Source organism: Rutilus rutilus (genome assembly GCF_951802725.1).
Source record: "Rutilus rutilus genome assembly, chromosome: 6".
NCBI classification, from domain to species: Eukaryota; Metazoa; Chordata; class Actinopteri; order Cypriniformes; family Leuciscidae; genus Rutilus; species Rutilus rutilus.
Genome location: NC_140214.1, coordinates 21,722,563 through 21,748,732, shown reverse-complemented (window position 1 = coordinate 21,748,732; position 26,170 = coordinate 21,722,563). Strand labels below are relative to the sequence as shown.

The following is a 26,170-nucleotide window of genomic DNA, read 5'->3' as shown; positions in this document are numbered from 1 at the left end:
TTTACTTTATTGATTCGGAATGGTACGAAACTTGGTAAAGGTTTTGGCAGTTACTATGTGAACATGCACACACAAAAAAAAAAATCATGGACATGATTCGAACAGGTTAAATGGTCCTGAAAAAAAAAATAGTCCCACTTGTGCTCCTTGTGGTCAAAAATGACCTCATTGGAAATTAATGGGAGACGAATTTCATCTAGTGGAAACTTTTGGTTCTGCGGCCAAACAAAATGTTACTGAAAGCTCATTTTTGAGATATCAGGCATTTTTAATAACAATAAAACTGTAAAAATGTAACTTTTTTAAGTTCACTTTTTTACTACTTTTTTCACTTCAGCAATAATCTGCCATGTTTCGTATTTGAAAAGAGATCAAACTTAAGTCTGTGCTCTAAAGCATTCAAGATTTACGACAGTTTAAGTTGGAAATTAAATTTTCAGGTCTATGCTCAAAAAGTGAATAAATGGATTATAAATACAGCATAAATATAATTTAGTACCATAAAATCCCTTAAAAATATTAAATAAAAAACATTATCGAACTAAAATATAGTACATTAATTTAATTGAAATAATAATAAAAAAATTGGTCATTTTTGACCGACACGCGAAGAGCACCAGAGGGTTAAGTTGGAAATTTAATTTTCAGGTCTATGCTCAAAATGTGCATAAATGGATTATAACTACAGCATGAATATAATTTAGTACCATACAATCCCCTAAAAATACAAAATATTAAATAAAAAACATTATTGAACTAAAACATAATACATTCATTTCATTGAAATAAAAAAAAAGGTTATTTTTGACTGCCATGCGAAGAGCACCAGTGACTCCCCCACCCCAATATTCTCTGCTGAGAAAGACTCATCACATACACATGGCTTGAGAACTGAGGGGGATTTGACATTTTCACCAGGAAAAAAATTAGCAAGAGCAAGTAAGATCTGAAACTGTGACACATCACATTCGTTCAGAAGCCATGTGTTTATAGGCCAAGTCATGTATGTATGCTGTTACACTGCATTTCTGAGCATTATCCTGGTTTTCTGTGTCTTGATTTTTTTATTCTCTGCCCATATTATGGATTACCCTTTTTGCCTATGTTTTCTGCCCTGTTGCATGTTTGCGGTGTGTTTGACCCTTTGCCTGTTGTATGGATTAAGATTCTGCAGTTTTGTCGTCTGCTACTTTAAATACTTTAAAGCAGGATGGATTTCTGGTTGGCTTTTTTTTGGTACAGTTGTGGGATTATTAGGATATGTTTTTATTTATGTATTTGTTTAATATTTGTTTATTATGTTATTGTTTCTTATAACATTTTGAAATAAAATGTTTAAAGCTAAATGCAGGTTTTGCGGATGACATAAAAATACATTTACGAAATTTAAACGTTTTCTTTTTTTTTGGGGTATAGAGGTAGGTTGTTACAAACAACGCTTTTGGTTTATGAAGACAGTACATTTCAGAACAACTTTAATTTGTAGCTGACAAATAAGAAAATATTAAATCAAATTTTGAAATACATAAGCCCACCTCAAAAATACTTAGAGACGTTAAAACAAAACGTTACAACATTAGGCCTATGTTCTTTGGTAAATCTGATATACACAAACTATCACGCATGTTCATCATCTACGTCACTTTTCATCTCCCGGATTTTGCATCTTTTCAATGGATGCAGGGAGCGTGCTTCCTGTTTCCTTCCCATCATGCTTTTGGTGGAGGAACGATGACGGATCATTAGTTTTGCCTGTCGCAAAAAGGGCTCGATGCTCTCACGCAATGATATCATAACGTCATTGACGTAGACGGCGATAATAAATAATAAATTTGCTCGCTTATCACGTGGAGGCAGCGTCTGAATAATTTAACCCCTGCGTTACTACACGAGCGTACGTCTCTTTTTGCAGCATCAGTGAAGTATCCCTCCCTACGACGACCTTAATCCTTACAATGATGATTTTTTCGCCTTCAGTGCTGCTTTGAGGTAATGATAAATCATTGTTAATGTATAATGAGCATTATATGATACGCAAACGGAAATGCACCCTGCTTGGGATCCACCTGCCTTTGGACTACGCCACCGTATCGCGCCGCTGTGAGCCGCAGCACCGCACATCAGCATCGGCACAGCTGGACAGCGGCAGCAGCCTGGAAGGTAAGCGTTGACCAAACCAGGACACTGGGTCAGGATGTACACTAGACCCCATTCAGCCCAAATCAGAATCATATATGAGCAAATTACAGTTTACAGGTGCAAAAACACAATCTGTGTGAAAAAACAAACAAACAAACAAAAAAACCCAGAAACGATTCTTTAATATTCAGTTTATTTGTCTGGTTTAAAAGCGGACAGGGATTAAATTAATGTTATTTTTAAGCCACTCTCTTGCGATAACTGCGATATGTTATCGCAATTAACTTTTTAACCGATGTTGACTCATCAATGATTGAATTAAAACACCCACGTTGATGTTTAAAAAAAAAAAAAAAAAAAACGAGAAGAAAAGAAACATTTTGTTTTGGCATCAGCTGGTTGTGTTTCACGGGAGGGGCGGTGTGAGATCACTATCAAGTGAATGTCTCCATTTCAATAACATGCTTTTTATGCAACAGAAAGGGAAAAGGCTTGTATTTATTATTAATGACTGGGTTTTTTAGATAAGAAATGACCTCTTTTGATTACACCGCCTGTGAATGTGTCTATAGCGGAGCTCTAGGCAGTGAAACGAGGTTAATCTCCAATGACATGATGGGAGTTACTCATGGATGCTCTTTGTTTATAATCGGGCGTGTAAAATACAACGACGCTGACCATGGTGCTGAAATATACACGTCCTGATTTATATAATATTAGACGACTACTTAAAAAATAGTTGGTGAGGATACTTTAACCTGCCTAATCGAAAGACATGTAATCTCTATCTTCCTTAGTTGCAATTAGTTGTATAGAGATTCATGTTTGCCACCTCCAGAAGTGGTCGGTTGCTTGTGAACTATTTTTAAACAGTTATACAAACATAATGATTGCCACTCCCGGTTGTTCCATTATATTAGGTTATTAGGTCTCTGCTGCTGTTATTGAATAATCAATCTTTGATTATGTATTTGTTGGTGTTATTGATTCTGTTTTTTTATTGAGCTTATTTATTATGATTTATTGAGTCGTGTTTTATTACACTGCACCCCAACATATTTTTATGTACTGTATTATACTAAATCATATTAATTTTACGCTCAAATGTCATGTCACAAGGCAGAAGATAAGTGTAAGTATTAATACACTTTAAACAACATGAAATGGAACAATTAACACATTATTGTGGATAATTGATACCAGAAATAATAATATATATAATATATATAATATATAATATATAATAATAATAATTTCTTATTTCAATAAAAGATAATCATAATGCAGGGAATTTGGGGAAATGTTTCTTAATTATTGTAAGAGTACAATTATATAATAAGGTAATTCATATGTTTTTACTTATATTTTACAATAATTTTTACTATATTTTACTGCAAAATTACATGTGTTGTCCTGTTTAATTCAATTCATATTTTTCACTATACAGTATATGGTAAAGTAACGTACCGTTTAAAACTTTTTAACACTAGAAATTTTTACTTTTTACTGTTAAAAGTATGATTTTTTTTTTTTTTTTTACAGTGTAGCTTTGACACTTTAGTGGAAATTAAAGATTCTTCAAAAGTCATGTATCATGTATGAATGCATTTTATGTGTTTTGGCTCCTGAAAAGCCACTTGTAATGCTTTTTGAACTCCGACTCATGAGTTCATGGGTATGACTTGCTTTTTTCTCAATGGGCCGTGCTTGCTCCCATTAAGCTCATGCCACTATTGTGATGTCACTCGTACTGTTTGCGCACATGCTGTAATACAATTACAGGTTTTCCGTCAATTAGAACCACCCGCAGAACTGCATTTGGCATGAGACATAATGCAGTCTGGACAGCTGCGGGAGACTGCACATAAATAAATACTCATTTCATTATAAAAACCCAAATGCATTCTTTAAAGTGCAGTATTTGTAGAGTAAACTGCCTGGCAACAATTTAGGAACCATTTTGTTCTGTACAAAAGTAATGTTTGTATGTTTTAGATTTTGTTATTGTACGCATCACCCAGTGTCTTATTGGAGTGTTTGTCATTCATTTACACCTTCTGACTGATTAATACCATATTGTTGCTATGTCAAACAGTTAGCGACATCATGCAGCAAAAACAGTAGTTTTGTATGGAGTGCTGTATTTAAATATTTGGTTTAATTTGGTTCTGACTGTGCCCTGATACTTAGAGATGTGTGTTTTACTGAGGGAGAGATGGCAATAAATCTGATGGCCTGAAATGGTGTTAGTGTTCGTGCCAGGCAGATTCACTCCGCTCAGCAGCCAGTTTATGTAACAGTGCAGTGCCCTAGAGGAGGAGGGGGAGGAGAGGAGAGAAGGGAAAGCAAGAAGAAGGGAGGAGCTGCACTATACTGCCCTGAGGAAAGCTCTGACTGTGTGTGGGTGAAGACAGGTGTTATCAAAGTTCCGAGTTTCTACATTTAGTCTTCTGTTTGTGCGCATTTGTTTTTTGGGTGAAGTGTGAGGTGATTTTAAGGTGATGCTTAAATGTTAAATGTGTTTCTTCATGCCAAAAGAAAGTTCAGAGCAAGTCAGATCAGGTGGAATTAAACAGAGCATCATTACACTGTACATAAGTGGGTTAGTTTCTTTCTATGTTGTATAGAATGAGAGTATTTAGATTTGGGGATGCTCAGTTTAAGTCCAATAAATGGATCAGTAAGCATAAAGCTTATTAAGTAAAGCATAAAGCAGTAACCTTTATGCTTCGTAAGCATAAAGATTTTTTAAAAACTTTTAAATGCCAGTATATCATTATTTCTTTATTATTTCTTTATTTCTTATCTTTCACTTGATATTTCATTTGATTTCATCTTAAGCTTTTCGAAATGTTTGACTGATAATATGAATTGAAACCATTCTATATTATGCATGCTTCCACCTGAATATGCATGATATGCATAATTCAGTTACATTTAAGACAAGGTCAATGGACAATGGTATCCTAATCCTGGTATTTTAAAACAGTAAATAAACTCTTTTGAGGACAGCCTGTTGAACAATCTCTCTGTCTTTCACTGTGCCAGAGTGTATATTGGCAGGGCTGTGCAATTAAGAAATACATGTAGTCTGAATCCCTCTATGTAATTTGAGCAATGCAGTTCTGCCTACCATTTCTACACACCATCTGCTGCAGCCGTAGCTCTGCTGTGTTTTGCTGTATCTTGTACTCTGAGGTTAAAATATAACGCAGCAGAACAGTGGGATGGAAGATTTCCATCTCTCATTCTGAATACAGGCAACAGCAGTGTCAAACAAGGTGAGACTTGTAAATTCACCCTGTTATTAACAAGAGAATTATGTAGTGTGAAAGCAGGTGAGTAGTTGGGGTGTCAGGTTCTCATCTGGAATTGTGGGTTCAAATATAGCAGTCTCTATCTGTCATTGTTATAATATCCCTGATTTAAAATAAAACTTGAGAAAGGAAAGCTTGCCAAGATTGCCTGAAATTGTAAGATTTAAAGTTTGAAGGTTATTGGCTTTATGTTGTCTGAATTGGCTACATCAAAATCTATATAGCATGAAAGCTATATTTGGACATTAGCACTGAAAACAGCTCTATATAAAATACGTTTCACCCAATAACAGAGCGCATGTTGTATTTCTTATGACTAGACGGTGACGGTGTATTGGAGCTAAATAAAAATGTCCTGAATTTTTTATCAGGATGTGGATAGACCAGGTCCCAAAGTTTTATTTAGGGTTTAGTGATGGCGTATGTGTTTTCAAATGAAATGTAACTGCAAATACTATCAGATGATTTAACATCAATTGGAAACTGAACAAAAACGTAAACATTTTATTACATATAAGATTGTACAGTGATTAAAAGCATTTCTATGATGCTTTTTTTATTCCTCAGATATGAATAGGAACAAGTGGGCAGGTTTGTATCAGATAGTGCTGTTCAGATGCACATTGGCAACGGTTCAATCAATCAGACCTCCTCGACAAAAGCTGTAGAATACGCCCACTCTCTTTTCCCACACAATGATCTCACAATGGAAATCAATTCTTCTTCCATTGCCTGCAGATGGCCAAACATTTTCCATCACTTCCCCTAACCCTAACCATTACCAATCATACCGCACAATTACCCAATTATCCTGATTCCTAAATGACAGCCATGACTGATTTAGGGGAACTTGACCTCCACCTGGGGCTCCACCTGTTTGGTTTGTGTTTTCTGGCTCTTTCATAAAATTAGATAATTGCTTATACTGTGTAGCATGATTGTCACAGCCAACTTTGAATATGCTTTTCTTGTCATATACACTACCATTCAAAAAAATCTTTTTGAAAAGAAATTAATAGTTTTATTCAGCAAGGATGCAGTAAATTGATCAAAAGTGACAGTAAAATACATTTGTTGTTACAAAAGATATTTATTTAAGTATGTAATACTTTGTAAGGCCAATGCACTACACACATGGAACATGCATGTAGTCGTCACTCACAAAACTTGTGAGTTATCATTTAACAATGATTTGTCCAAAACAATTTTTTTTATTACTCGTTTTAGGTGGACATAAGCCCAAATTAAGCACATACATTGTAAGTATCATCTAATAAATATTAGAATGGGGGAATGTTAGAAACTCATTCTTAGTTCTTAAGAATGTACATTGCCAATTTATATGCCATGCAGTCTGAATATATGATAAATATATGAATTTATATGCCAGTCATATATACAGTATATATATATATATATATATATATATATGTATTTATACATATAAATACAAACCATATGTATTTGGCAAAAGTATTGTGCCTTGTGCTATGCTTTTCTGCTCGCATGCATTTTTTATGTTATCGTTAATGCATAAAATACATGTGGAAGGAGAGCTGTGTACAGTAGGATCTTTATGGCTTTATCTTGTCTCTTTGAATAATATCAATGCTCTGTGTTGGACTGCAGGCCACTGGTTATACATGTGTGTGTCATAAGGTCATTGGCAAGGTTTGAATACTCTTCTAGCTCCCTAAAGGGACAAACAGCATCAGTGTAATGTCACTGTTTAGCTTTAAACTGCACAATGTGGACTGACATGTGAACCTTAAATAGCCGTTACTTTTACATTTTGCAGGACATCTCCTTAGTTTTAGCTTGAAACCACAATCCATCCATCATACATTTAAGTAATTTATTAGCTAAGATCGGTATAGCAGACAGACCCAGTCTTTGTGGCCTGTTGTGTGGTTTGTAAAGCTGTGGCGAATCATTATCCTGGTCAGGAGTGATGTGCTTGAGTCACTGTGATGGACAGACTTCACTGCGATCTCTCACTGTCTTCCTGCACACAGTTAGACATGCGATGAAGGAGAGAGAGTATCATTACAGCTGAGAGAAACCATCAAAATCCTTCAAAGTGACAGGATTGACGAGTTAAATTGGAAGGAACTGGGCTAGTGGTGAAAGAGAGGAGGAAAGGACTATAAAATGAGGTGTAAAATATGTGTTGGTAAAGTGAAAAGGGTTGCAGAAGTGAAAGGGTTGAGAGAGAAAAGATCAGAGGAGAAAGAATGTCAGATAGGAAATGAAACCGATGAAAGCAGGAATGAACAGGCTGGGTTTTGTTCTTTGTCTGTTCCTATTTGGCTGCACACCAGGGCTCATCATCACATTTTATTGGTGTTCAACATGGGTCTTATCTCCAGCTTCTTCCTATCAAGAGGCCCTCAAGTTGTCAAATAAACAAACTCTAACAAAACGCCATCACATTTAGTGCCACCTACAAACACTTATTTTTCATATTTATTTAATCTTTTTGAACTGCTTTATCAGGATGGACTGAAAATGAATGACTCATGAAATATCACTACAGCTAGCAGGCACTCATGAAAGTGCATTTATAAAGAAGGTCTCTTGTTTGAATGATGGACACAGATGCCATAAACAGTTGTGAAAATCTGATGATAATAATATGCTAATTTTCTGTTCTGTTTCAAATCTAAGAACTGCCTTGAATCGACTGAGACATATTGTTAGCATATAAATTATTTGCTTGATGATTTCTCTGAGAAAGTGTCATTTAGCCAGACAGATATACCCATTACTGAGTTCTTATCTGCTTTTTTTGTGACCCACAATGGCAGGGAAATATTGTGCTACATGTTTTACGTTGTAGAAAGCATTCATTCATCTGTTAAACTAAGCTAACAGGCCTTTCTTTTACAAACACCAGTGAATAGCTGATGGGAAGAAGGGGCTCTTGCCTCTTGCATTAGTATTTAATCAGGCGGTATAAATGTAACTCTTGTGAATATGGCAGCACATTTCTTTAAGGCTAGCATGAAGAGGCCTTTACCACGACAAATGTCTTATCAGTCAACAGCCTTAGATTTGCTTCAAAATGCAAATGAAACACACTTGAACAACAGCAAATGCATCTCTTTGGGAGAGTTCACAGGATGATACCCAATGGTTTTGTGTTAGAAATAAAAAATCAGGCAGGTGCAAAATGCATAATTTTGTAGGTAGTTGTAATATATGTTTTTCATATAAGAAATGTATAACATAGCACAATATTTCACAGCTAGTGAAAAAGATAAATTAGATATATTAATATTTATCTGTATTAATATTTATTAAAACATTATATGAATGTTATTATTTAATAATGAATGTACAGATATGATAAAATATCTATATGTTTTATTATTAAATATTAATATCTTTTCTTTAATATATAGCTACTTTACCATTAAAAAATTTGGGATTTGTACGATTTTTTTTATGTTTCTGAAAGAAGTACCTTATTCTCACCAAGGCTGCATTTATTTGATCAAAAATATAGTAAACATTTTTAAAATTGTGAAATATTTATACAATTTAAAGTGTTTTCTAATTTAATATATTTTAAATTGTATATTTATTCCTGTGATGGTGAAGCTGAATTTTCAGCATCATTACTCCAGTCTTCAGTGTCACATGATCCTTCAGAAATCATTCTGATATGCTGATTTGCTGCTCAAGAAAGATTTCTGATTATTATCAATGTTAAAAACAGTTGTGCTGCTCAATACTTTTGTTGGAACTGGGATTTATGTTTTTTCCAGATATCTTTGATGAACAGAAAGTACAGTATAAGGAAAGCAGGTAAGCATGACTGTCAAGAATAATGATTGATCACACTATTGTCATCTCATTTTGTTCACAGCGTTGCTTCACCTTCACCCTCACTGGTCATGTGGAAACATCTAGTAATGGTGCTCCTCTGAAAGACAGTGAACATCTCAGCTGGTTTCTGTGTGACCCCCTATACTGCAAGGCCATCTCCCAAAGCTTCTTTAGACCTTCCATCCTCCTCAGAGTATCAGCCCCATATCTTGAAGCCCTTTGATCCATAACCTGGCTCCAGGATGAGTGGGCTCTTTGCCAAACTGGACCCACGGCGGATTCAGTGGGGGGCCACCTGGTTTGCCTTCCAGTCCCGCGTTCTGCGCACGAAGCCGGTGGAGTCCATGCTGGAGAGCTCAGGTGGCACGGGGGCTCACGGCACCAAACTCGCCCGCGTTCTCTCCACCGTGGACCTTGTGTCTCTGGGAGTGGGAAGCTGTGTAGGCACGGGCATGTACGTGGTTTCTGGACTGGTGGCTAAGGAAATGGCGGGTCCTGGGGTCATTGTGTCTTTCATCATCGCTGCCGTGGCCTCCATCCTGTCAGGTGAGTGCCGCCCCGACTTCCTGTTTCAGTCAATCTGACACAAAAGAGAAAAACACAGAAAAAAAGGTCTGTCATATTCCTGTAAACCTGCCCGCAGTGAAACGTGGTCTAGGTACTGTTATTGTACTATGGGTAACATCATTTTTTTATTCACTGATCCTGAGTCAGGCTTAAGCTGAGTGAACACATGTATAACTTTATGCCTCCTGACGTGTGGTGATGACTCATGGTGAACTGGCTCATTAGGTTTACAGGTTGGAGCTGTGCACTGTATGCAGCAACCAAAATAGAGTTGGGGGGGAAATCCATTTAGTTTTCCCTGTGGAGACCAACATAAAGAACCCAAAATTGAAAGGGAAGTGGAAAATGAAAGGAATATTTTTTTCCTGTATGCAGCTGACCCTTCTACCCATGGAAACAGAAACAGAGTTTAATATTGAAACCACTTATATTGACACCCTTGGTAAATTTTACAGGCCATGAAAAAAATCTTTGCTTTTTATCGTCTTTGTCTTTCATTCAAAATGTTCACAAAAATCTAACCTATATTTCAAGTAAAATGTATTTAAAGTAAATTCTTAACTTCCATAATGCCACAGATGATATGCACTGTTTAAAGGTTTAGGGTCTCTAAGATTTTTTTATGTTTTTGAAATAAGTATCATAAGTTCACCAAGGCTGCATTTATTTGATAAAAAATAAAGTAAAAACAGTAATATTGTGAAATATGATTACAATTTAAAATAACTGTTTTCTATTTTAATATATTTTAAAATGTATCCTATGATGGTAAAGCTGAATTTTCAGCCTCATTACTCCAGTCTTCAGTGTCACATGATGCTTCAGAAATAATTATAATATGCTGATTTGCTGCTCAAGAAACATTTCTAATTATTATCAATATTGAACATAGTTGTGCTGTTTAATATTTTGTGGAAAATTTTTTTTTTTTTTTTTTGTATTCTTTGATTAATAGAAATGAAAAAAATAATAGCATTTATTTTAAATATAAATATTTTGTAACATAAAATATTTACTTTTGATCAATTTAATGCATCTTTACTGAATAAATGAATTCATTTCTCTAAATTATTTCTTACAGACCCCAAACTTGTGAACGGCAGTGTATTCCATCACTTGTATGTATTTGGGAGGACAAATGAGCACAAATCCTATTAGAATCACAATAAAATCTTTAGCCTGTCCAAGAAACGGATATAACATTAAGTCAATATGAAATTGAAATGAACCCTATTTACTTTGCTAATGCATGTTTCTGGTTTTATTGTGATTGATTCATCTGTTACAAAGAAAAAAAACAACAACACTGACTCCATTCTGGTATGAAACAGTCACTTTTCTCCATCCAGTGATTGCTCAGTAAATAAATTCAAGTGCCATCCTATATTTGATCACGTTTCATTCAGAAATACATTACATTATGTCAGCTTCACGGGTTATGTACTTCTCTATAGCACTGATGTTAGAAAGTACATATTGGTTCTGAATGGAAAAACAGATAATCCTTATCTTTTTTCCACTATAGTGGGGTTTACAGGGATCCAGCCGGTAAAGAGTGATTTTACTCCTGTTATCTGGCCCTCTGGGATTCTATGTGTTTGACATTTGAGAATTGATCTGACACTCCAGCCCAAAAAATCAATGATTCCATCTCAGCAACCAGTTAGAGACTTTCATGCTTTTATTGATAACCTTCAGGAGTACAGGTGTTACAGTAATCATTGTTATCTCTCCACAGGGGTGTGCTATGCTGAATTTGGTGTGCGTGTGCCTAAAACCACAGGATCGGCCTATACTTATAGCTATGTGACGGTGGGCGAGTTTGTGGCTTTTTTCATTGGCTGGAATCTGATTTTGGAGTATCTGATTGGTACAGCAGCAGGAGCCAGTGCCCTCAGCAGCATGTTTGACTCGCTGGCCAATCACAGCATCAGTGGCTTCATGATCAAACATATAGGAACACTCAACGGCCTGGGTGAGTGACATGAACTTTAGACACTGTTATGTTTATGTTTAGAAAATAATCATCAATGTCTGGGACCCGCATTAATCTCAATACTGCAACAAGGAAACCTTTATTTCACATAAAAAACATGACAGCCAACTATTATTAAATCCGGTTGATTTTATGTCACTGAATGTTGCAGAATGAACTGAACTGAACTGACACACTAATAGTCTTGACACACTCCCACAGTAATTACAACAGAAGTTACAGTAGGCTCAATTTATCAGTAGATTGGAGTTAATGGTGCTGCAGAAAAGAAAAGGCACATTGGCAGTCAATAGTCTGGTGACAATGACAATTTTAAGAAAGCTTGTAAAAAAAAAACAGAGCATCCTCTCTCTCAGCTTCTGTGTTGCACTGTGAAACAACTGCTCCAATTACACTTCTGAAGAGGAAAAATAAGCACTTTTATAGGTGGGGCATTTGCTATTAAAATTAGGATATAAATTTTTTCAATGATATGATTTGAAGCAAATTCTAGATCTTGACATTTTCTCGTTTTACTAAATATGCATGTGAAAAATGCTTTTTCTGTGTGTCTTGATTGCTGATTATGCATTAACTTGATTATGCACTTGAATGAATAGTACCGGCAAAGATGATTTTCAATTAGCATACAGTTTGGATTGGCGGTATGGTTCTGTTCTGGGCAAGAACTCTTGGAGAGCAGCAATAACCCCCCTTAGGGTAAACCGAACAGAACCAACATAAATGTACTGCAGATATTAATGTTGTGTACAATATGATTCAAGAAAAATTAGTCTGATTCGAAGAGGAATATCCGAAGGCCAAGTCCTGATTGGATGAGAGGAGAAGGATGGAGGAGGGTACTCAGCTCCTGATCAACACGATAAAGCTACTGATAATTCTGAATGGATCTTATAGAGATGCTGTGATAGGGATCGTATTCATATAGGTATATGACGTCCTAGACGTGGATCAGCTGAGAGTCAGCTGATGCGAGCTTGACTGACGTGACCTGCCAGAACTAACGCTACACCTGATTATTGTTTTACACATAATATTGTAATATTTTTTTAATAGTTGGTTTCAGTACAGTAATAAAAACTAATTATTTATTGTTATTTTTATATCAAATACTTTTTCCTCACATTGTATAATGGGTCTTTATGCATCAAAATTTATAGCTGCCTTTATATTTTCGGAAGTGGGTCCCTCACAATGGGACATTTAGGGGTCCTTGGCGTCAAAACGCCTAACCTACAACAACTTTGTTGAGTTCTCAAAAAGACACCATCCATCCTCAATCAATCATCAGACTACAGATGGAGGAATGAAATAAGGGTATTTGGGAAATCTAGAAAGGATGATATTTGCTTTCTGCTCAGCGTGTTTGGTTTGCAGACAGACATTACATATAGACTATTGTGTCTGACCCAGACAAAACATGGCATTTGTGCCAAAATACATAATCTTACTCGGCCAACAGCAGTAAAATCTCTTCTTTTTCTTTAACCAACCCCTTTCTCTAAGAGCCTAATATCCCTCCATCTGTGTCTCTCTGCACACATTATGGTTGTTAGTCATTTCCGCTTAAGGCCTTGTTAGTATGTTGAATATTTTTAGAAATACATGATTTATTCATGCCTGCATTGAAGGGTCAACAGAGGACTGTCTATCTATCTATCTATCTATTTATTCTAGTATCTAGTATTCAAACTACTTGCCTGAATAACCATAAAACTTCAATGCTTTTTAAGCTTGTTGAACCTTTCGTACAATACTTTGTAATGCCAGCATCAAAATTGGCTCAACACATTCCTTTTTTGTTATGTTTCAAAATCCATGTGATGTGAATTCCTCCTTTATGACCTCTCAGGTAAAGGGGAGCAGTCGTATCCAGACTTCTTGGCCCTGGTCATAGCTATCCTGGTCACAGTAATAGTTGCTCTGGGTGTGAAGAATTCCGTCGGGTTCAACAACGTGCTGAATGTCATCAATCTGGTGGTGTGGGTGTTCATAATGATTGCAGGCCTGTTCTTCGTCAGTGTAAGCAACTGGGACGAGGGACGATTCCTGCCTTATGGCTGGTCAGGGGTAAAGTACATTTCAAATCAATTATTGAAGTTCGATCCGTTAGTGCAGTTAGTGACTCTCAGCATAAACAATAAAGAGAAAATTGCATTGTCTTGTAGCTATAATCAACCACTCTGTCCAACAGGTCATGCAGGGTGCAGCCACTTGCTTCTATGCCTTTATTGGGTTTGACATCATAGCCACCACGGGAGAAGAAGCCAAGAGTCCCAACACATCCATTCCCTATGCCATCACTGCCTCTCTGGTCACCTGCCTCACTGCCTATGTCTCTGTGAGTATATACTGTAGCATTAACCATTTGTACACTCATTTTGGGTTCATACGCAATACACTAAATCTGAGACCACGTTGAAAATTTCATTTAAACCTGAAAATTGTACATGTTTCTATCCTTTGGCTGCTTTGATTGTCCAGTTAACACTCAAATTTGTTCATTTTCATCGTTGATACTTGAGTGTGATGCTGACTTGAGTCAGGTGATAAAGGTTTTATTAAGTTTGGTATATCATTCACAGTCTATTTATTTATACTTAAACTTCTCAATTTAAGAATATAAATTATGCATGCCGTAAGATCATCTTCTGTAGCTTAACTTTGTTCCTTTCTTTGTTCACAGACAGTCATTGATTATTCTCTTCATGCAGCATGTCTGAATATATTAAAAGCTCTCCAGCTTTATCACCCTGCTATGCTGTCTGTCTGTAGGAGGTTGTCATAGAAACGCAATGGGTGTTAACACACCGACAGACCTCTTTCCTGTATCTCAGAACAATATTCTATACATTTTATTTCTATTTTCTCTGTTTTCTGCTATCTGATCTTCTTTTATTCTGTATCTGTCTCCAATTTTTCTCACGTCTGTTTTGGTTTTAGCTGAAACAAAATTGCCTTTACTAAAATGGCTCTTCATTTTCACACCTACAGGACTGTCTGATGAGAAGCAAACTTGTTAATTAGCAGCGTTCACCCCTCCAGATCTCATTTTGATGTCGCAGAGGCTAATTTTAGCCCCAGGCACTTTGGTTCTCTGTCTGTGTCTGTGTGCATATGTTTCTGTTGCATTTTCTGAAATGCATTAAATGTGTCATAATGTATCATGATTAATCAAACAATCCTTGATCTTTTGATACAAAAGAGTCCATTGTACTATGAAAACAGATTGTAACTTTAAGAACCCAGTGCTTTCTACCCAGCAAAAATAGACCATTTATTAAAAGTAAACGGCAAAAACTACTTGTTCTGTACATTTGCAACTTTATAACGCCAGATATTTGAAAACATAAACACTCCAATGATGCCATTAGGTGTTCAGAAAGTTTAGGATAAATTCTATTAATCCTAGTTCTATTAGGCTTTTTATTCAGAAAAGTCTGTCAAACCTTGTACTGTTTCTGGCTCCTTTGCATATCCTTCCGAAGGTTCCAAAAATTGGAAGATAATTGTTATTTTTAACAATGTTCCTGATCATTTCAGTCTGATCCTAACAGTTTGATTGACACATTTATGATGGGTGCATTTCTTAAAGCACAGCAGCAAAAAAAAAAACTGTTTAATTGTAAGGTCAATGAATCACACTCTGTTTCTTTCTCTCTCACAGGTGAGTGTGATCCTCACCCTGATGGTCCCTTACACTGAAATTGACACTGATGCTCCTCTGATGGAAATGTTTGCTCTACATGGCTTCCAAACTGCCAAATACATAGTGGCCATCGGCTCCATTGCAGGACTGACAGTCAGTTTGTTGGGCTCTCTTTTCCCACTGCCGAGAGTCATCTACGCCATGGCAGGAGATGGTTTGCTCTTCAGGTACTATAAAACTAAATAACAAAAGACCAACTGCTGGGTCAAGTAATGATTCACGATGATCTTTAATGAGTATGTCTCCATTATTGCAAATGATTAAAATGGCCTTTAAATATCATTCTCTGCTGGAGAAATAGGCTCCTGTCATGCAGTTTCAAAAGAAATGCCCTGACATTTAAAATCAAAGCCAGTATAATGGATATGTGGTAAGACTTTGATAAAAATTAATGTTTGGATGTTTCACCCTGTTTACGCATGGTATTAACGTCAGTACACCCGTCACAGGTGTTCAAAAGTTGTCAGACAAGAGACACTGGCATTTACACTTGGAAGTAAGATCACTCAAAGCGTCTCAAATGCATCTCATGTCAACACTCATGATCGGATTTCAAAGGGAGGGTTCCCGTTTAAAAAGCATGAAAAGTATTTAAAAATTCTAAAAGACTACAAATACATCCACGTTTTAATCTCACTGCAAATGTGATCTTTTGAGCAGAAAACCTTTTTTAGCGGAATACCTGTAAATGAATTTCGACTGTGCTTCACATAATGCTGCCACTACAATTCGAAAGTTTTGGGTCAAAAAGATTTTTTAATGATTTTGAAATAAGTCTGTTATGCTCGCCATGGCTGCAATCATTTGATCATAAATGTAATGAAATGAAACAGTAAAATTTAATTTATTACTGTAATGGCAAAGCTACATTTTTAGCAGCCATTACTCCAGTCTGATTTGGTGCTCAAGAAATATTTCAAATTATTTTCAATGTTGAAAACTGAATGTTGCTGCTTGATTTTTTTTTTTTTTTTCAGGATTCAGAAATAGAACATTTATTTGAAATATAATTGTTTTGTAACATAATAAATGTATTTACTCTCACTTTAAATCCATTTAGTGCATCCTTGCTGAATAAAATTATTTGTTTCTTAAAAAAAATCTTACTGACCCAAAATTTCAAACGGTAGGGGAGAGGCGGGACGATTGAAACGCGGGACAGATGAAACACTGAGATGTTCTTGAAAACCACTCACGTCATGTACGTCAAATTTCGTAAGCACGTACAGCACGCAATGCCTAACATACCCGCGAAAACATTTCTTCTTTACGTCGTGTCGTTTTGGAGTTAAAGCCGCAAAGCTGTTTTTGAGTGCTGTAAGTGAATTCTTTCGTGCGGTACTTTTTTTTGACTGACAAGTTGGATTTATTGTTTCATGTGCCATTGTAATGATAATACGGCAGGTGTATTAGTACTGCAACACACCCTTAAGTGGGCAAAATCAGAGTTTTTTAGTTTAAGAGCAAAAGAGGTATAAATGACAGGATGCGCTGTCGGGACCCGCCCGCGCGTCCTGCCCGTTAAACCTGGTCATAGCCTATACTGTTCATAGATTCATATACTGTTTCTAGACTTGTGTTTCTTTTAATGCAAATTAATTTTCAATTACGCAACACATGCTATCTCTGTAATAATCATCAATTGTCCAATCTTCAATATTCAATAAATTTCATTTATCGTCGTCTGGTTGACCTCGTTTTCTTCATAATAACAGGCTATTCACCTAGCAAACACTCAATATGACTCAAGGAAGAAATGTAAGAAAATTAATTGTAAACTGATTTGTCTGTCTTCGTCAAAATAGCCTGTTAGAAAGATTACAAAATGTGCATAGGCTTATCGCTTATTGTTTATTGGGCGACAGAACAAAAATGGTTAATATGAACCTTTAAATGAAAATAAATTACAAAATATGTTTGTAACAATATGTACATAAGTTACTTGTCAGGTGTTGTTCACAAAAAAAAGCATTAGATGAATAGTTGCCATTTAAACTGTCATGTTTCATCCGTCCCACCCGTGTTTCAACCGGGACCCGAGTGAAACAAAGCACAACTCCCGTTCAAAGTCATATTTTACTTAAATCATTCTATATTTGTACCGAATAACACATGATACTAAGAGAACACATATGTGAGTTGTTAATCACAAAAAAATAAAAAATCTATCTGTAACCTTATTTTAGAAAACGACATTTATCTGAAAAGTGTTTCAACTGTCCCGGCTCTCCCCTACTCTATAAATGCACTTTTCCAAAATGTTTAATCAGACAGTAATTTTCTAGCCACACATATCTGCCAAAATATAAAACTTTTGTTTTAGTGCATCTCATCTTTTTAGGTGTCAGGAGGGATTAGCTTCACACTTCCAATGTATGTGCTTTTTTAACCACATCCAAATTCTGTTTGGACCCCATTTGCTCCTGTATATAGCTCTGCCCTTTTGTGATTGGAGGACTGAAGGTGTCATGTGCACACTCTGTATGTTTCAGGTTCCTGGCTAATGTGAGCACGTACACAGAGACTCCTGCAGTGGCCTGTGTGGTGTCGGGGTTCCTCTCTGCTCTCTTGGCTTTGCTCGTCAGTCTGAGGGACCTGATCGAGATGATGTCCATCGGCACTCTGCTAGCCTACACGCTAGTGTCGGTGTGTGTGCTTCTGCTGCGTTACCAGCCTGAAGGAGACATCCACGGATTCGTCAACTTCCTCTCCGAGCAGAACTCGAAACGTAAGGAGGGAGTGCTGGCCGAGTGCGAGAAGGAAGCCTGCTCGCCGGTCAGTGAGGGTGATGATTATGGAGGAGCTGCCACAAACACCTGCGGAGCCAAGAACCTGCCGTCTCTGGGAGACAACGAGATGCTGATTGGTAAGCCTGACAAGTCCACCTACACTGCCAGTCACCCCAACTACGGCACCGTGGACATGTCCTCAGGCATTGAGTCAGATGAGATGGACAGCGTGTTCCTTCTGAAGCTGAAGAAGCTGCTGGGGCCTCGCTATTACACCATGCGCATTCGGCTCGGCCTGCCGGGCAAGATGGACCGGCCCACTGTGGCCACCGGCCGGGTCGTCACTCGCTGCGTCATTCTGCTCTTCATCCTCATCTTCTGCTTCTGCTCCCTCATCATCTTCGGGTCAGGTCAGATCGCTGATGGCCAGTGGTGGGCCGTGCTGCTGCTGGTGCTGCTGCTGCTGGTCATCACGCTTTTGGTCTTCATCATTATTCAGCAGCCGGAGAACCCCAAGCGCCTGCCCTACATGGCTCCCTGCGTTCCCTTCGTCCCGGCCTCTGCCATGCTTGTAAACGTTTACCTCATGCTCAAGCTCTCCACCATCACATGGATCCGTTTTGGCGTATGGTGCTTCGTGGGTGAGTTGCAATATTATTTCAAATGGGCATGTTGATACAGGCAGCATCTTATTGACATGGGTCATTCATTCCTGATATGCAGGGCGGTTTCATATATACCATTCAAAGGTTTGGGGTCAGTAACCGAAGCTTTATTCAGCTTCATCAAAAGTGACCGTAAAGACGTAAATGTAAAAATGTGTACCTTGGTTTCCACAAAAATATTACCGGTAATCAGCACAACTGTTTTCAACATTGATAATAATAGGAAATGTTTTTTAAGCACTAAATAAGCATTAAAATAATTTCTGAAGGATCACAGGAATAAATTACATTTTAAAATATATTCAAATACAAAACATTTATTTTAAATTGTAATAATATTTCACATTACAGTTTTTACTGTGTTTTTTGATCAAATAAATGCAGCCTTTTGGTGAGCATAATATACTTCTTTCAAAAACATTTTTTTTTAAATCCCACACTTTTGAACAGTAGTGTAGTTTGAATGACCATGGACTGAATTTTATAGATTTCTAAATAATATAATAAATTGCCAAATTAATGAAAAATATTGCAAGTGATTATTTTTTTTTATTTTTTTTTTGCCTACCTAATTGAATTTTTTTAAACTAAGATTTAAATATGGTTTTAATGGTGATCAGTGTATTGTTTTTGTGTTCTAAATATATTTTATGTAAAAAAATATATATTTTATATATATGTTTTCAAATTGTACATTTTTTGCCATTGTGTAAATAATAAAGTTATAATTAACTAAGTTTAATTTCAAGCATATTTCTGAAAGTATAGTAAACCCTTTTTTTGAAGAAATTCTTCCTTAAATGACAACACAATCATATTGATTTTACAATAAAATGTACAGTTCTAAACTATTGCATGACAGGAATGACCCACATGCTCTAATGTCTCCACTGTCAATCATTTGCTGTGTTTTTTTTCTTTTGTCAATGAAGTGAGGGAAAACACTGATCAATTACATTTGTGCATTAGCTTATGTACGCGTGCGCACTGTTTGTGTTGTCTCTGTGTGTTCGTCTCTGCAGGTGTTTTGATCTACTTTGGCTATGGCATGTGGAACAGCACCCTAGAGATCACGGCGCGAGAGGAGGAAGCCCATGCTAGCACATACCAGCGCTATGACGTGGGCGTGGACGACAACTTTGCAGTGGATGACGATCTATACCCTTCTGGAGATGGAGGGCCATACCAAAGCTTGGGCTCCCATGAGGGCAGAGGTGGGCACCAGAAACAGCAACACCAGGAGCAGAGCGAGCCTCAGCCTGACGGCCTGGACAGGGTGGACAACCACAGGACCTCCTCTTCCTCCTCACACAGCAGGGCCAAAAGCAAAGCTGGCAAACCTAGTCCGGGCTTTGAGGCGCTGGTGGTCGACGACGACTTGGACGATCCTTTGGAATGAGAATGTAATCTGAATGTACTCGTCTGCCAACAACTGCAGAACCCTTGGGCTAGATTGTTATGTCTTTGCAATGAGTTTTTATTTGACTTCTATTCCTTCATTTGCAGCCCTTTTTTTTTACCACTGATTGGATAATGAATGGATTTAGGATGGGATTTAACATTTAGAAGGCTTTTGATCTTTCTTTTTTTAACCATATAGCACCTAACATTTCTTTCTTTTTTGTTTTTAAATTATTTTACAGTTTTAAATTAATTCTCATTATAATCGTTTTACTGAACTCTTCAGCACTTAAATATGTATAATCTAATGTTTCTCTTGAAAGCAACAGTCCCTCCGACCAAATTACAGTAACTAGCATGACATTTATTATCTGGCATGTAGTTTATTACTGCCCTGTTAGTTATCACAGTCCCACAGTTTTTCCCAATACAAGCATCTTTCAGCTGTCAGGACGATGTCCGTTCACAGATCACTTCCACTCTATTAGCCTCGACACTGTCTTTATATGGGGTCGATATAAAACCAGCTGAAGAATTCCCATGCGAAGCCCTTAAAGGGGTGGTTCAGGATTTTCAACATCGGACCTCATTTTCAAGTGAGCCTGTTTGTCATTCATCAGTGGAGACCGTTTTCAAAAAAATTCATCCAGTCCTTACTTTTGGATAGTTCGCTGGTGCTAGGCTAGCGCGAGTCAACGGTAGATGCGTTAGCCTGCCATTAAAAACAGTTTTACCCACTCCACAGTACATCAAAAGCAAATCAATTATAACGCCAGACTACCGATATAAATGTCTGTTGAGAGAATAATGTTAGAAATCAAACTACCCTTTCATCGCATTGCAATAGTTATACTTTGTTCCCTGTGTTTATTAGCACAGTCTACAGCAGCGGCGGAGTGATATTAAGTTACCTAGGCAACCGAGACTACTACTAGCTAGCTAGACGTCCCGACTGTAGTGCGCTTCTTTTCTGTGTTTACTTTTCGGCGCAGTACTAACCGGAGCAAAGTAAAATTCCGCCACTGCTGAGAAACTAGTTCCTGTAAATGTAATGCGATCATTGAGATGCAAGTGTAGTTTGATTTCTAACATTATTCTCTCAACAGACATTTATATCGGTAGTCTGGCGTTATAATTGATTTGCTTTTGATGTACTGTGGAGTGGGTAAAACTGTTTTTAATGGCAGGCTAACGCATCTACCGTTGACTCGCGCTAGCCTAGCACCAGCGAACTATCCAAAAGTAAGGACTGGATGAATTTTTTTGAAAACTGTCTCCACTGATGAATGACAAACAGGCTCACTTGAAAATGAGGTCCGATGTTGAAAATCCTGAACCACCCCTTTAAAACACTTAAAGCGATTTGCACACTTTTAGCTATTCAGTAAGCAGCTGTTTTTCTTAATCAATTTTATTATCACATACAAAAAGGTTAGTTTGAGAAGCAAAGATAGATGATACGATGAGGAATGATACAATAAATAGTTAGGCCCCACAGAATCAAAGGCCTCATTCTCTTCCGCTCAAACATCTAGCCCAAGTGAGGTTTGGACCGTAGGTTTTCACAAATAGTAATTGGACTTTGCTTGCAATAGTGCCTTCATCTGTCAGTGTGTGCTTTAAATATGGCCATCAAGATGTCCATGCTTGTTTGTTTGTCATTTCTGTTGATGTCGACATATCCATGGGTTTGTTTTCCCGCTGAAGGTGCCTCTCAGCTGTCACGTGTCACAACCGACCATCCATTCATCCTATGTGCCAGTGACTCCGCTTCATCCTTGCAAGCAGGCCGCTCTGTGTAAATACCCACGGTGTGACCACAGTACGATTTGTGTCTCTCGGCTGGTCAGTGTGTCCGTTGAAAAAAAAAAAAGGAGACGTGATTTAGGAAAACAGAGGGTAAGGAAGGGGAATTTGCATGTGGTGGAGAGCATTGTGAATTTTTTATCTGGATGTGCTCTTCTGCTGTTCCCTCCTCCCATAATTCATGTGGCGTTTAACCAATCTGTCCAGACCAACTCTATCTGTGCTACAGCTCTGCCAGCCGAAAACAAAAAAACAACCAAGCCAGGCCTCAAATCCATACATGTGGAAGACACACTGAGCACATCATGCCATATTGCTTTAAATGTGTCTCTCCTCTTGTGTTTGTGACAAATATTTAGAAACGTAAAAAAAAAAAAACTAAAGATTGAGTTGCCATAAATGATTTGCAGTTCGATTAGCTCTCACAGCGTATAGAGCTTCATTTTGGGGCCTGGGTTGGTTTTGTTCCTTGCATTTGGTCTATGATGTGATTCTTGTCGCCGTGGCATTTTGCTGAATGTATAGCATGTTCAGACGTACGGGGCCCAGAGTAAAACTATGTTTGTGAGTATTTGCATGTGTGGTGACCGTCGAAAGACTTGATGTAACTCTCAAATGTAGCATTCTGAGAGACGAGGGTAGCAGCCTGCCCACCGTACACCCCTCGAACCCTCCTCGTCCTGAGTGGCCTCTGTTTACAAAGCAAGCCAAAGTCTGCATCCTTCGTTTACTGTATCAGACAAAAGACACAATTTTACTTCTGTAGAGTAGAACACCATATAACAGTGTGGAGATGTGAGATATCGAAGATAAGTATTTTTTTACAGGCATTTCATACCTTCAGGTTCTCTGTCAGGGTAGTGTAGCCACCGCCGATGGTGTTTTGTGGGTTCTCTTACGGTTCAGACGAACTTCTGAAGAAAAGTGGCGAAAGCATATATTTTTAATGGCCTCTTTCTAGACTAAAAAACATAACTGGAGACGATTGGGTTTTGATTTAATATATTTCATTTAATGTTATAACATAAGAATAGGCTTAAGAAGCGCAAGGTTTTAAAGAGATAGTTAATTAAAAATGAAAATTTTGTCATCATTTATTTACCTCCTAACCTGCAAGATATTTTTTTTAAATGCCACAGTGTTTTTGTCTGTAGAATGAAAAAAAAAAAAATCATAAAAATATCTTATTTTGTGTCAAGCAGAAGTCATACATGTTTGAAGCGAAATGAGGATGAGTAAATGATGACAGAATTTTCATTTGCGGATGAACTACCCCTTTGAGTAAGATTAGAATCTACATATAGAAATATTTTATTAAAAATCTATCTGAAAAAAAAAAAATCTAAAATGTTTCCACTGTTGCTTTTAAAGATAGCTACTATTTGTTATTCGTCTCTGAGAAAAGGTACAGTGTTTGTACTTTGTGATCTATCTTTCCTGCTATCATAGTTTGTTTGGTATTTGTTCAGGAAATGTGGAGATTGGCTTCCCTTGCAAATCTGATCTTTGTTTCTTCTGTATATTTTGGTATGAAGTGGATGTATTCTGGTTTCAATGATTTTTTTAAAGAATCTATTTATTGTTTCTTCTACTTGTGGTTTTGCTCTCCCGTTGCACTGTGTAATGAGATGTTAATATTGCTTCCATGCAACAATGAAAGTCATTTATTGCAGATCAGATAAGCGTGACTCTTGGTTTTCCTTTCGCTTTAATGCTGTCTCACACAACCCCAAATCAGAAGTAATAAAAATCCGCACATGGGTGGCTTGTGTAAGCATTGCATTGCAGGCCCGCTCTCTTTCCTGTGGGGTGGAGCGGAGAGCCTAGAATAACAGCGATCCGAGGGTCGTACCTGAGCACAAAACAAACATGGTCATACTGGGATGGGGGCCGCTGGCTATGCAGAGGAATGAGATGACCAGATCAGGACGTACTGTTCCATTATCATTGCTGCAATGGTGGTCGATGTGGTACAATATGGTTTGGAGATCTCAAAACATGTTGTTATGTTCAATTCATACAGTTCAGACCCTTCTGTCTGTATGGTGCAGACATCGACACAACCAGAAGCACACTCCTTTTGTGGGAGGGTCTTCATAAGTGTTATTCCTATGAGGCACTCATAGGACATCATTTGTGTCATCTCTCATCAGCCTGAATCAAATTTAAATGTGATGTCCTTATATTGTTTGTCATCATCTGTTTGGGAGGAAGCCTCCCCTTTTCCTGATGCAAAATATCCTGGTGCTAATCCTGGATGAGAGGAAGACAGTAAATATGTGATGCTGTGTGGTAAATGGATATATTTTCCTGATATATTTAAAACACATATTTAAAAAATATTATGCACTTTTAAGCTTATGCAATACCCAGTAGTTGCTTTAATACTCACACTGCTTGCGTTGAAGATAATCCTTATGCAAAGGGGGATATCAGCTGCACAAATAATCAGACATTTCCTGTAAAACGTCACTCTGTGTTTTCAGAACATTCTGGAAACTGCTGATTTTTCTGGTCAGTTCAAGGTCAGTCTCATAATCAGTAACAATTTGTACTGGAGTATCAGGTAACAAATATAATTTAGTCATTTTTATGCTCAGTAGTATCAGTTTTCCTAGGACAAAACAGACAAGCTAAAACTAGTGCATCAGGGTTGCTGTATTTCCACATTAGAAAATGATTACTTTAAATAATTTTGACTAGTAAATGTGTTTGTTCAAATGGAGATACTTTCCTGAATTATACAAAGAACATTAAAGGGTCATGAAATGCCCCGTTTCAGTACAATCAGGTCTCGGCAGTTTTAAAAATTGCTCAAAATTGGCTATGGAAAGACACCACTGACGTATATGAGCACTGTAGTTCACAAAAATGTCACATCCTGCTGATGCTGACTTCAAATTACAAATCCGGTGTCATGAACAATCAGGTCCCCTCTCACAAATGGGTTGGCACTTTTTGTTATTGTATCTTGTATGCTATCAGTTCTCTGATTTTAGCACTACTGTAGCCTGCTGTATTGTACAACAGTTGATTTATTAAATATATTTTTAATTAAATAAATTAAAAGTGTAGCTTCACATTTTATTATTTGCATGTTCTTAACAAATGATCAAATATGATAGATTTATAAAGCTGGCAGGCTAACAGGCTAGAGGTATGCTAAGCTAGAATGCTAAGCATTTAAAGAATGAGACATTTAATTTCACAGTCTATAGCTTTGTGAAATCATAAGCAACATAATTTTAAAGGTAATTGCAGTCATATTCACATAGTTAAAACAACATTCCATGAGCCAAGTGTGTAGGTTTTCTAACACACTCAATGTGACAAGCTAAGGCCTTTCAGCCAATGGAATCATTAGGCCAACCCATTTATGCAGGGGGACTCATTTGTTCATGACACAGGATTACTAAAATAGGCCAAAAATTTAATTTTAAACATTAATTTAAAAAATTTGTTTCATGACCCTTTAAAAAGGAAATGCTAAACCTTTTTTTCTCCAAGTTATAAACATAGGAATGAAGGCTGGATTAACATCATGACATTTCAACTACCTGTTTCTTGCTAGTTCAGGTCAATTTCTGCTTTTTCTGTCTCTCCCTCTGCTTTTAGGTCTTCATTTGCAGCCATATTTGGAAGAGAAAAATACTGTAGAGACCAATGCAATTTTCCATTGAATTTCCTCCACCCCAAACTACCTCTTACCAAAGACTGAACGGTTAAGACCTACAAATAAGAAGCAATATTTGACATCTAAAATGCACCCTTCATAAATCATGCTGTAGTGATAAAATTTGCTCAATTTGATTCAATTTTTTCACATAATGTACAAAAACATTCACATGTTGCTTGTATCCTCAGTATTCAGCCATTTTTGACTGTATGCCTACATGTGTAACAGGAAACATTCAGTTCAAGGACCCCAACCAGAAAACAAAAACGGAGACTCATCGCAACCAGAGCATAAATCTTCCTTTATGGCTGATTGCAACCATTAACCTTTAATC

At 37.1% G+C, this 26,170-nt stretch overlaps 1 protein-coding gene across 1 annotated transcript; it reads left to right on the top strand.

Annotated features, from left to right (window-relative positions):
* The first annotated feature begins 1,877 nt into the window (after positions 1 to 1,877).
* Positions 1,878 to 21,454, top strand: slc7a14a (solute carrier family 7 member 14a). The gene is made up of 8 exons (XM_084411521.1): positions 1,878 to 2,160; positions 9,328 to 9,833; positions 11,593 to 11,829; positions 13,703 to 13,920; positions 14,045 to 14,191; positions 15,518 to 15,726; positions 18,052 to 18,929; positions 19,976 to 21,454. Exons 2-8 carry the CDS (start codon positions 9,530 to 9,532, stop codon positions 20,350 to 20,352), a joined length of 2,370 nt encoding a protein of 789 aa, XP_084267647.1. The 5' UTR covers positions 1,878 to 2,160; positions 9,328 to 9,529; the 3' UTR covers positions 20,353 to 21,454.
* The last annotated feature ends 4,716 nt before the right edge of the window (positions 21,455 to 26,170 follow it).